This window comes from Podarcis cretensis, assembly GCF_951804945.1.
Source record: "Podarcis cretensis genome assembly, chromosome: 7".
NCBI classification, from domain to species: Eukaryota; Metazoa; Chordata; class Lepidosauria; order Squamata; family Lacertidae; genus Podarcis; species Podarcis cretensis.
The window spans coordinates 91,071,661-91,084,031 of record NC_137176.1 but is presented as its reverse complement, the minus strand read 5'-3'; the positions used below and the strand labels follow the sequence as shown (position 1 = coordinate 91,084,031).

Here is a 12,371-nt window from a genome sequence, read left to right as displayed (position 1 = left end):
ACCTCTGATTGCGAACGGGATCCATTCCGGAGCCCGCTTCGCAACCTGAAAGGAACGCAACCCGGGCCTGCGCATGCACGGGTCACGATTTGTCGCTTCTGCGCATGCGGGTGACGTCATTTTGCTCGTCTGTGCATGCGCGAGTGGCAAAACCCAGAAGTAACCCTTTCGGGACACAACCTGAAAAAAGTATCATGACGCAAACGTAACAAAAGGTATGACTGTACAGTACAACATTAAACATGAAAAAACTTCCCTATACAGGGCTGACTTCAGATGTCTTCTGAAAGTTGTAGAGTTACTTATATCCTTAGCTTGGGGGGTTGCGTAACTCCATACCCTCCAACATTTCTCTGATGAAAATAGGGACATCCTAGGAAAAGCGGGACATTTCGGGATGAAATCAGAAACTGAGCTGGCTTCTGTCAATCTGGGATTGTCCCTGGAAAATAGGGACCCACTTGGAGGGTCTGCCATTGTCTGGAGAAGCGGTGGGCTCCCCCTGGCTGGGGGTTTTCATGCAGAGGCAAGACAAGCCATCTCTTGGCTTGTCGAACTCCGGAGATCTTGCGTGTTTGCACCCGAAGGCGAAAAATGCAATCTCTGCTTCCGACATCATGATTAAGTCCCCACCCTGCTCAGTGTTTTTCTCGCCTCCTTCGTTTGCAGACAGAGCCTGGCTTTCCGTGTCTGGCATGGCACCTTATCATTACCCACTCAGCAAGGCTTCCGGAGGGATGTTTACTCGGAAGTAGGTGGCCCCACTGATTTCAGCGAGACCCGCCTTCCCTCCCATAAGTGTGCTTGTTGCTCCTTCCTTCTACTTTTAGATGCATTTTGAGCTAGGGCCTGGCTGGATGTCGCTGCATCCCCCAGACTTGCCCTCCGGTAGCTCTGATGCAGATCTGTGACTAATGTGAGATGCCAGCATCGCTTTTTGCCTACAGACACCGGGGTGTCACTGTTGCTATGGAAACAGGCTCTTGCAGGGGGGGCTGGGTGGGTGGGGGGCTTGGTTAGCGTGTCTCCTCCTCGCCCCTTTTTGGTTGCTGAGGAGGAAGCACAGGGCCTTCTCTCTGGGTAGGTGGCAGGACCAAATAAAGCAAGGGTAGGCAAACTGGGAATGTGGGTGGCGCTGTGGCCACAGAGCCTAGGACTTGCTGATCAGAAGGTCGGTGGTTCGAATCCCCGTGACGGGGTGAGCCTCCCATTGCTCGGTCCCTGCTCCTGCCAACTTAGCAGTCCGAAAGCACATCAAAGTGCAAGTAGATAAATAGGTACCGCTCCGGCAGGAAGGTAAACGGTGTTTCCGTGCGCAGCTCTGGTTCGCCAGAAGCGGCTTAGTCCTGCTGGCCACATGACCCGGAAGCTGTACGCCGGCTCCCTTGGCCAATAAAGTGAGATGAGCGCTGCAGCCCCAGAGTCAGCCATGACTGGACCTAATGGTCAGGGGTCCCATTACCTTTACCTTTAGGCAAACTAAGCCCTGGGGGCCGGATCTGCCCCAATCGCCTTCTCAATCCGGCCCGTGGACGGTCCAGGAATCAGCTTGTTTTTACATTAGTAGAATGTTTCCTTTTTTAAAAAATGCATCTCTGGGTTATTTGTGGGGCATAGGAATTCGTTCATTTCCCCCCCCAAAATACAGTCCGGCCCCCCACAAGGTCTGAGGGACAGTAGACCGGCCCCCTGCTGAAAAAGTTTGCTGACCCCTGAAATAAAACATCCAACTCCAAGCCAAAGTGTGTAAAACTTGTAGGCTGAGTGCTCCCCTTTGGACATCTCGCAGTATCCAAGCATCGTCATTGTGGCCTCTGCCTCTCATCTGTTTATTAATTAAATGTGTACACACCGTCCTTCATCCGTAGATCTCTGTGTGGTTCGCAGCATTAAAAAAACACAAGGTAAAAACACCAAATGCATGATAAAAAAACAACACGGGTGTAAATAAGCTGGCCTACTCTACAGGGTCGTTGTAGGGATCACGCCAATAATGTTGTGAGCATAAAATGAGGGTTGAGGGACATGAGATGCATGCATGGCAACACAAACTACGGTACTCAGAGAAATAATGTACTAAAGCTAGAAGATACAGAAGAGTTTGGATTCCAGATTTTAGTATTGCCTGTCTACACCATATTCTCCATTTCGGTGCTTGTGGGTCCCATAAGCCTCATCCTTTGGCCGCGGTGCCATTTCTGCATATCCTATTTATGAAGGACGCCTTATTTCTCCCTCACAGGTTAGAGAAAGATGAGAGCAACTCGTAATTCCTTCTCTGCAGGCACCTGAGGAAAGGCAGCACAGGCCCACAAACAGCGTTTGGGCAAGAAAATATTATTTGTATAAAATTGCGATGATTTATCTTCTGTACGTCACCTTGAGGAATCTTTCTGTTTCTCTCTCTTTTTTTTAATTGGAAAAGCGGCTAGCAAGACTTCTGCATAAATAAGATATTATAAATACTTCCAAGAGGCTGTTTTCAGAGGGAAAGCTGCCTGCACAAAGCACAGAAGATTTGGGAACAGAACTGCCGCAGGAAGGCTTTTAGCTGGTTTCAACAACGTTATATCTATGTGCACACACACACATATATAAACACGGCTGTTTGCAACCTTCAGCATCCATGTCAGGAGACTGTGAAGGTGCAAAACTGGGGGGGGGGGGGGGGGCGGTGAAGGTTAGGAGACGGTGGAGGCTCCATACACTTGCAGGGAAATAACAAGTCCCACAAACCAGCCCACACAGTAGTGACCCCTATGCGCTTCCCTCATGCCTCTGGGAAGGAGGGTACGAGGAGTCATGACAGAAGCAGTGCTATTTTTCAGAAAAAGAGGTGCCAAAATTCATCACGAACGCCTCCCTTGCTCTCCTACAACAGGGATGGTGCCCACCTGAAACGTGACGGATCTCGGGTCCAGGGAGTTCCGACTGGAAAAAAGCCCTGGATAGAAGTTTGTAAAATGACACCTGGGATGGAGAATGTGGATAGAGAGAAAAAAAAGTATGCTTCTCTCAAAGTAACTAGAACACGCATTGAGAAGCTGGATGCATACCCTCCAATGTTTCTTCGATAAATATAGGGACATCCTAAGGAAAAGCGGGACATTTTGGGATCAAATCAGAAACCAGGGCGGCTTCTGTAAATCCAGGAGTGTCCCTGGAGAATAGGGGCACTTGGAAGGTCTGTCAATGTCGGAAGATTCAGGACGGATAAAAGAAAGGGCTTCTTCACACAGCACATAGATAAACTGTGGAACTCACTGCCACAGGAGATTAATAATAATAATAATAATTTTGTATCCCACTCATCTGACTGGGTTTCCCCAGCCACTCTGGGCAGCTCCCAGCATATATAAATACAGTGGAACCTTGGGTTGCGAACATGATCCGTTCGGGAGGCATGTTCACAACCCGCAGCGCTGCATCTGTGAACACGCAGGACGTGATTCGGTGCTTCTTCGCATGTACAAAGTGCGATTTAGCGGTTCTGCGCATGCGCGAGAGCCAAAACCTGGAAGTAACCCGTTCTGGTACTTCTGGGTTCGGTGCGGTTTGCAACCCAAAATGCATAACCTGAAGCGTCTGTAACCTGAGGTACCACTGTATAGTAAAACTGGATCAAAACAGAAACCGGCACGACTTCTCTAAATCAGGGACGTCCCGGGAAAATAGGGACACTTGGAGGGTCTGAGAATGTGGTGCTGATAAGGCCAAGGTCGCAGGTTCAGTTCCCATATGGGACAGCTGCATATTCCTGTGGTTGGATTAGATGATCCTCAGGGTCCCTCCCAACTCTTTGAGTCTATGACATGGCACCCTTGAACATGTGCAGAGTGCTTCCCCGCCCCCCTTCTCACTGCCTTATTCCCTTTCCGTTGGCTGAAAAGAGAGAGCGAGAGAGAGCCATTTCATTACAGCCTTTTATTTTTATTTTTTTTAAGCGGGGACATTTTCTCCGACATGTTGCCAAGGGCCGACTGGATGCCCTTGAGAGGCCTCCTCTCGTAGGCCCAAACATGGCTGCCGCCACCTCAGGTGAGACGGCCGCAGAAACTACACTTCCCGTGAGCTCTTGGGGCGGAGGGCGGGGCTGACGGTCTGGGCGGAGCCGAGGCCGCCTTGGCCCCGCCCGTGGGCGAGCGCCATTGGCCGAGGGCCGTTGTCGGTGGTGACGGCGGGACGCGGCGGCGGCGGCGGCGGCGGCGGCGGCATCATCGTCTCCTCCTGGCCGGCGCTGGCAGCCCGTCCGTCGCTCCGTCGCTCCGTCGCTCGCTCCGTCAGCGGCCAGGAGGAGGCGGCGGCGGCGGGCGAGGAGCCGCAGCGCTGCCGGGGCCATGGGCTGCCGGGCGGGGGCCGCCGCCGCCCCTCGCCGCGCCCGGTGACGACCCCGCCGGCTCGGGGGAGAAGATGGCGGAGAGGTAGGACCCCCCCCACGCGCGACCCCCCCACGCACGACCCCCAAATCCTTGGGGGGGAGGAAAAGACCCCCATGCACAACCCCCAAATCCTTGGGGGGGGGGAGGAAAAGACCCCCACGCACGACCCCCAAATCCTTAGGGGGGGAGGAAAAGACCCCCACGCACGACCCCCAAATCCTTGGGGGGGAGGAAAAGACCCCCATGCACAACCCCCAAATCCTTGGGGGGGGGAGGAAAAGACCCCCACGCACGACCCCCAAATCCTTAGGGGGGGAGGAAAAGACCCCCACGCACGACCCCCAAATCCTTAGGGGGGAGGAAAAGACCCCCACGCACGACCCCCAAATCCTTAGGGGGGAGGAAAAGACCCCCATGCACGACCCCCAAATCCTTGGGGGGGGGAGGAAAAGACCCCCACGCACGACCCCCAAATCCTTGGGGGGGGAGGAAAAGACCCCCACGCACGACCCCCAAATCCTTAGGGGGGAGGGGGGAGGAAAAGACCCCCACGCACGACCCCCAAATCCTTAGGGGGGAGGAAAAGACCCCCACGCACGACCCCCAAATCCTTGGAGGGGAGGAAAAGACCCCCATGCACGACCCCCAAATCCTTGGGGGGGAGGAAAAGACCCCCATGCACGACCCCCAAATCCTTAGGGGGGAGGAAAAGACCCCCACGCACGACCCCCAAATCCTTGGGGGGGAGGGGGGAGGAAAAGACCCCCACGCACGACCCCCAAATCCTTGGGGGGGAGGAAAAGACCCCCACGCACGACCCCCAAATCCTTAGGGGGGAGGAAAAGACCCCCATGCACGACCCCCAAATCCTTGGAGAGGAGGAAGAGGAGAGACCCCCCTCAAAGCAGCCCCCCAGCAACTCACAGGGGTGGGGAGGCAGGAAGAGACCCCCCCCTCCCCATGCACGACCCCCAAATCCTTGGCGGGGGGAAGGGAGAGGAGGAAGAGGAGAGACCCCCCCTCACAGCTGCCCCCCCAGCAACTCACAGGGGTGGGAAGGCAGGAAGAGACCCCCCTCCCCATCCACGCCCCCCCGCTCCTGCCCCACAGCACGAACTTGTGGGGGGTGGAGCCCCAAAGCCCCCCAACCCCCTGGGGGTGAGGAGGACACCCGCCCCCACAGCCAACCCCCTCCAAACCCTTCCCTCACCACTACTGCATCGGAGCCCCCCCCCCAATTCCAGGTCCCCCTATCCCAAATATGCCCTCCTGGTTTTTTTTTTTTTGCGGGGGGGGGTTTTCTCCCCACCCAAATCAGCCGCTTTGCAGCGCCCCCCCCCACCTCCCGCCAAGCCCCCTCCCCAAAATCCGCCCCGCCACCTCCACCCCAGGTGGAGATTCTCGCATCAGTAGTGTTTCTTCCCCCCCCAAAAAAAACCCCTCTTATCCCTCCCGAATCCTCTTGATTTTTATTTCCTCCTTTGGCCAAGCCAGCTCCATTTATACTTTAGTCGTCATCGCCCCCCCCCCAAATACCCCATCTGGTCGAATCAACCCCACCCCTCTCCTTGCAGAGCCCCCTTAATTCTTCCCTTTGGAAAATACAGAGAAAGGGGCACTTTCTCTCTCCCGCCACCCCCTCAATCCCACCCCCTCAGACCCCTTTTGCTCAATCTGACCCATTTCATCCATTTGGGGCTACCCCATATTTTCTGCAGCTCCCCCCCTTCATCTATGGACCCCCCCCCCCGCCCGCTGCAACAATCCTGTTGGCATTCATACCCCTTTCCTCAATGTAGGAAGACCCCCTTCATAGATTCTGCACCCCCCCCCCCCGTTTTCCCCAATGCACCTTCCTTGCTGGAGAGCTCGTCTCCATAGGGACCGCCCCCCCCTTGTGAACACCCCCACAGTAGCAGTATGCCCCACCTGCTATAGGGAGGGCACCTTGGTACATTCAGTGCTCTCAGAGGGTTACCCCCCAACCCCAAATTCTCCCCTCCTTACACTGTGCTAGGGCAGATCACCCTCTTTTCTGAGGGTGGGGGGGCACCCCTGGAAGGCCTTGTGTGTCACCTTCCTCTACTTCCTGGGAGACCTTTCCCTCTCCAGCCTGGGACAACCCCCCCCTTCCCCCTCCTCCTCCCCAGTAAGCCTGGGACCCCCCCCCTTCACCTTGACACATTTCTCCCTTTTTAGGACCCTGCCCTGAAGCTTCTTCCCCACCCCTGATCCTGTGGCTCTTTCTAGAGACTCCCACCCACCCAATTTTCTCCAGTCCCCCCCCCCATAGCTGTGCAGGGATGGGACCTTACAGAGGAAGGAGCCTGAGTTGCCCCTTCAAACTGATCAGGACCCCCCCCCCCGCAACCTCTTCCCAGGGATTGGTTGAAGAGACCAGTGCCATCCATCGGCCCTGGAGCTTTTCCACTCCTGGGGGAGGAATATGCCATTCCGGACAGGACCTCACAGCTGTTTCTTGGGGGTCCTGCTTTCTGCCCCCATGTGGTGGATTGTGGTGGGGCTTGGGTGCCCCCCCCACCGCATGGCACCTGCCCATGCCCTTCCCTCTGCAATCAGGTGGCTTTCTGCCTTCCCTCCTGCTGAAATTTTGGTCGTGGATATTTTGCTTCCGCCACCTTGCCAGTTGCCCCAAACCTGCCCTGTGCCTCTGGGTTTAAGGCAGCCCCATTCCTCTCTGCTGGGGGGGGGAGGGTCACCGCCCTCCCCCTTCCTTATCCAGAGCTGGTGTGTGTGTGTGTGTGTGTGTGTGTGTGCATGCACACGAGATCGAAATCTCTTCCCACCCTGAATCGCATTTATTTTATATTATTTTGCTCCTGTGTCTTCCGGAGCTGGGTCTGTGCCTCTCGCTCATAGGGGTACAATTAGCATGGATTGGGGGGCAAGCTGGAAGCCGTTGGTGCAGATTGTGGCTTGTGGGGGGGGAGGGTTTTATTCTTTTTTATTGGAGGGATGGGCTCTTTAAGTTGGAGGCGAGCCAAGTGGGGCTAAGGGGCGTGTTTGGTGGGCGATTGCCTCCTCCAGCACCGAGCATGTTGCAAAAGCATGGAGGACTGCAGGTTTGGCCGAGCTCACTGGTGGGGGGGGGGAGAGAGGCTTCGTGGGTGGAAATGGCTTGGGTGCTTATTTACATCAACACGAGGCATACTGACGGACGGATGGGGGGGGTCCGAGCCGTCTCAAGCCGTGAAGCGGAGCTGGGTGGGTGGTGGAAATGCTGCATGGTTCTCTTCCTGACCGCTCCCCCCCCCCCCCCCCGTTTGAATTGGGTGTGGGGAGAGATGCCGGCTCAGGTTTGGAACTGGCGGCTGCAGCTGTGGGTGCATCTGTGCCCAGCTGGGTGTTGTGGAATGATTGGGATGCTCTGCTGGGCCCCCCACTGGTGCAGTGGGAGGGGTTGGGGGCCGGGGGCTGGGGGGGTGAAGATTGGCATTTGGGTGGAGCGCAACCGGGATGCAGCAGCGCTGGCTCAGAGCATCCAGAGCTGGAGGACTGGTATGCGGTCGGATAGCTTCCGGGGGCTGCTCTTTTAGATGCTGCCAGCTGCTTGCTAACCTACTGCAAGGCGGGGAAATTATTAATTCCCTCCCCCCACCCCCCGCTGTGCGTGCAATACCATTTGCATTAACCCTTGGATGGTGACCTTGGCTGGCGGTCTTTTCTACAAATGGAGCTGGGCGTGAGAATTATGGCTGCGTGGACAGGCGGCAGGCGACTTCGGCTGAGTCCTGCGTGTGGCTGTGTTTGTCCCCTGACCAATAGGAGACGGTGTGAGGCTGTGGTTTGGTCCGCCCCACCAGCGATGGACCCTGCCAGGTGGACGGTCCTGCCCCCAAATTGGTGCCTTCGATCTTTTGCATGTGTGGTGGTGTGCCCCACATGTGGGTCGTTGCGCTGGATGCTGATGAAAGTGTCACAGCTGAGTTTGGTGCGGACGCAGCAAGGAGGGGAGCTGCCTTCCTCGTTTTTTGCATCTCAGCTGTCAAGCGCCGATTGTGTGGGTCTGGTGGAATAAACCAGCACGCCTGCATTTTGCGTAACACAGCATGAAAGTAGCAAGAGTGAGCTGATTTCAGTTTCTACAGAGGGGTAGGGACCACAATGCATCGTTCTCTTGCTTAAGGCATGGGAGGCGGCCGAGTAAGAGTCTTCTCCCTGAATCCTAGAAAAGTCTGGTTTGAAGCTAAAGTTAAAAGCAGGCATCAGAAGAAAAATAAATAACATTGCAAAGGCCACATTAAGGCAGTACCTTCATCAGCCCAGCCAAAATATTGCAAAATAGTGTGTGACCTCTTTGAGTTCCCCAGAACTCTTCATCTGGCAAACGTTAAAAATAATTATTTAAGGGGAGGAAGGGGTGCTGCGGGTGTTCAAGCTATCCATCCTTGTCTGATTCTGCTAAAAGTCTTAAGATGGAGTATGCAAGGAGTTTGAAGACATTCAGAGAAGGTTTTAAACTGTATCTGTATGTTATGCACATTACTGCACATTGTGTTGGAATTTTAAGGCCAGAATTTTGTTAGGTACCCAAGGGAAGGGTCTGTTCAATGAGAGGTATTAACCTAATACAGATTTCTGTTGGGGAAAGTGCTTTTTTGGAGTGGCAGCACTGATGCTAGGTTTTAGCATCTCCTGTTACGTTTTGGTGTCTTCTTCACAGATTACTGGAAGGTGGCAAAAGAGAAATTCCTAAACAGTGTCTTGCTATTGGAGATAAGAGAAGCAGAACGAGCCCACCACTACTGCAGCTTCCAGGTGGTGATGGAGAAGGGAATTTTTGAACCACTTGACCAAGAAGAACCCAGGGTTTCTTAGCTTCTGGTCAAGTGAATGTCGTAGTAGGTAGATGATCTTATAGGTTCAATAGCTTTTCTGCAGGGACCCTGAGCGAGAATAGACAGCAAGGCCTTAAGGAACTGCCTAACAAACAGCTGCCTTCTGTGGAATTAGATTCTTGGCCTGCTTGGGGATCTGAAAGGTCTTGAGGCTTCAAAGGTTTTAGGATTGCCAGTTTCCCCTGGAATATCTTGCATGCAAAGTGTGAACTCTACCTATAAGTGTGGTTGAGTTAATTCCGTTGGATTGGGTGAATTTGGTGATAACATCAAACACTTTGGCAGATGATCCTCCAAACCATAGTTTAGGTAATCCACATCAAACTGTGGACTTCCATGAACCTTCCCCCATGTGTCTCCAGGACGCTGTTTGCTGTTTTAAGACCAGCCATAGTTGGCCATGATGCCTGAACTGGCAAGGTATGGTTAGTGTGGTTGCCCCTTCAAATCAGAATGTGAAGAAACTATGGCTTGGAGGGCTGGCACTAAACATAGTTAGTAGTTTAGCACCAGCCTTAGTTCGAGTCGGCAAATATACATGTGGGGTGGAGGTAGAATATTGTCCTCATCAGTCCTTCAAGCCATAGTTTGGAGGCTCCTCTGAAGTTGACACTTGAGTTACACAGGGTTATGTTATGGGACAGCACGAGGAGTGAAACCAAAATTGTGTATAGTCAAAAAACATTGGGTTCAATGGCCGGTGGGATCTCCATAGTCTTTCTCTCCGCCCAGACACCCACCCCCTTTTATTTATTTATATTTTTCTTTGCCAAGCTCATAAAGCTGAATGCACTCAAGTTAAATAGGGCTGCCATATTTCAAAAAGTGTATATCTGGACACAAGTGTTGTTGAGGCTTTTTTTTTTTTTGCAAAGTTGCTGAGCTTCTTCTTCTTTTTGCAAAATCTAACAAAAAAAATGAAGTTTTTGAACTTCAGGGTATTTTTAACGAAATTCATCAAAAATCTGCACTTCTGACACGGGTCACCATACACCTGGATTTCCCCAGGCATTGCAACAATTTTCGGACGTATGGCAAGCCCTAAGTTAAATGTGCATAAGTTGCTAGTTTTGTTGTTGTTTAGTCGTTTAGTCGTGTCCGACTCTTCGTGACCCCATGGACCAGAGAACGCCAGGCACTCCTGTTCTCCACTGCCCCCCGCAGCTTGGTCAGACTCATGCTGGTAATCTCGAAAACACTTTCCAACCATCTCGTCCTCTGTCGCCCCCTTCTCCTTGTGCCCTCCATCTTTCCCAACATCAGGGTCTTCTCCAGGGAGTCTTCTCTTCTCATGAGGTGGCCAAAGTACTGGAGCCTCAGCTTCACGATCTGTCCTTCCAGTGAGCACTCAGGGCTGATTTCCTTCAGAATGGAGAGGTTTGATCTTCTTGCAGTCCATGGGACTCTCAAGAGTCTCCTCCAGCACCATAATTCAAAAGCATCAATTCTTCGGCGATCAGCCTTCTTTATGGTCCAGCTCTCACTTCCATACATCACTACTGGGAAAACCAGAGCTTTTACTATACAGACCTTTGTTGGCAAGGTGATGTCTCTACTTCTCAAGATGCTGTCTAGGCCTGTCATTGCCCTTCTCCCAAGAAGCAGGCGTCTTTTAATTTCGTGGCTGCTGTCACCATCTGCAGTGATCATGGAGCCCAAGAAAGTAAAATCTCTCACTGCCTCCATTTCTTCCCCTTCTATTTGCCAGGAGGTGATGGGACCAGTAGCCATGATCTTCGTTTTTTTGATGTTGAGCTTCAGACCATATTTTGCACTCTCCTCTTTCACCCTCAATAAAAGGTTCTTTAATTCCTCCTCACTTTCTGCCATCAAGGTTGTGTCATCTGCATATCTGAGGTTGTTGATATTTCTTCCGGCAATCTTAATTCCGGCTAGGGATTCATCCAGCCCAGCCTTTCGCATGATGAATTCTGCATATAAGTTAAATAAGCAGGGAGACAAAATGCAGCCTTGTCGTACTCCTTAGTTGCTAGTTTACCAGTATTAAAAACGGGCAGTTTTGGCTTTAACATTGGAGAATGGCAAGGTTCAGGAATCTAGAGTTCATCTCTTATCCTTTGGAAGGTTACCAATCTTGAGTAAGACGTCAGGTTTTGTTTCCCACTGGGTAACTAACCTGAGAAGTCCCGGTCACCAGAACCATGCCGCCCCTTCCCCTGACGGACTGGGCTTCTGAAATGCCTTGCAAGTTCTGGGACAGCCCCTTGCTCCAAGCTGAGTGGGCTGGGGGGGGGTTAGATTCCATACAACATGAAAACAAAGCACTGCTGGAGGTTGGGTTGCCTTAATTTTGTGAAACAGCCTGTGATTCGCATTTCAGAATCCCCGGGTTCAATATTTGCCATTTCTAGTGAAGGGATCCCTCAGCAGGTGATGAAGAAGACCTCTTTCTGCCTGAAATTCTGGAAATGGGCTCCCAGTTGGCAGAAACAATTCTAAGTTACACAGACAAATAGCCTTTCCTGTTCACGTAGCTTCCTCTGTTGCTGGCTATATTTTTAATTATGAGGGCCGAGGGAGGCTGATGGTGTGCCGTTAGCAATTTGTGCCCGAATCACTACGAAGCAGTCAGTGCCCATTGTGCTAAGTTCATAGCAGCGCTCCGCTTAAATTTGTTGCCATCCAAGAGGCTTGAAATGTAAAACCTTGAGGTTTGCTTCTTCTTTAAGTAGACTGGAAGGGGCCAGTAATAATAAGACCCTGCTCAGTGGAAGTTCATGAGCTGAGCCTTAGTCTTTACCAGGTGGTACAGCTGAAAACAAGACGCAGTGACTCTGATTTCCCCATTGCTATTTTGTTGTTGTTGTTGTTGCTGTTGTTGCTGTTGTCAGGCGTATCCTGCCTCCTTCTAGCCTTCATCTCCTCGCCTTTCCACTATTTTTAAGGCGCTGACAGTTCTCTGCCTGCCTCGATGTGCTTCCATCGACCCATTTAGCACTGAACTCTTCCTGAATGTAAATTACTTCTGTGGGCACTGGGTATGAAAATCTAGCCTCCCTGTCACTGGCTAAAAGCACTACTAACCCCCTGAGCCAAAGACCCATTATCATAGATGCATTGATTTTACTCTGCTGCCTCCTACGGGCCTAACCCTTTCAGGGCCTGTAGCCGG

At 52.5% G+C, this 12,371-nt stretch overlaps 1 protein-coding gene across 3 annotated transcripts in view; it reads left to right on the top strand.

Moving 5' to 3' along the window:
• Window positions 1–4,221: 4,221 nt before the first annotated feature.
• The window catches only part of ARHGAP39 (Rho GTPase activating protein 39), a 218,779-nt gene continuing 210,629 nt past the window's right edge, over window positions 4,222–12,371 (top strand). For 2 of the 3 annotated variants that reach the window (XM_079984211.1, XM_079984209.1), the window contains exon 1: window positions 7,434–7,462. In XM_079984211.1, coding sequence (XP_079840337.1) covers window positions 7,449–7,462 — 14 coding nt within the window. In that variant the 5' untranslated portion in view covers window positions 7,434–7,448. Of the gene's footprint in view, window positions 4,422–7,433; window positions 7,463–12,371 lie in introns of those variants that run through there. The other variant, XM_079984210.1, reaches the window with a different exon arrangement.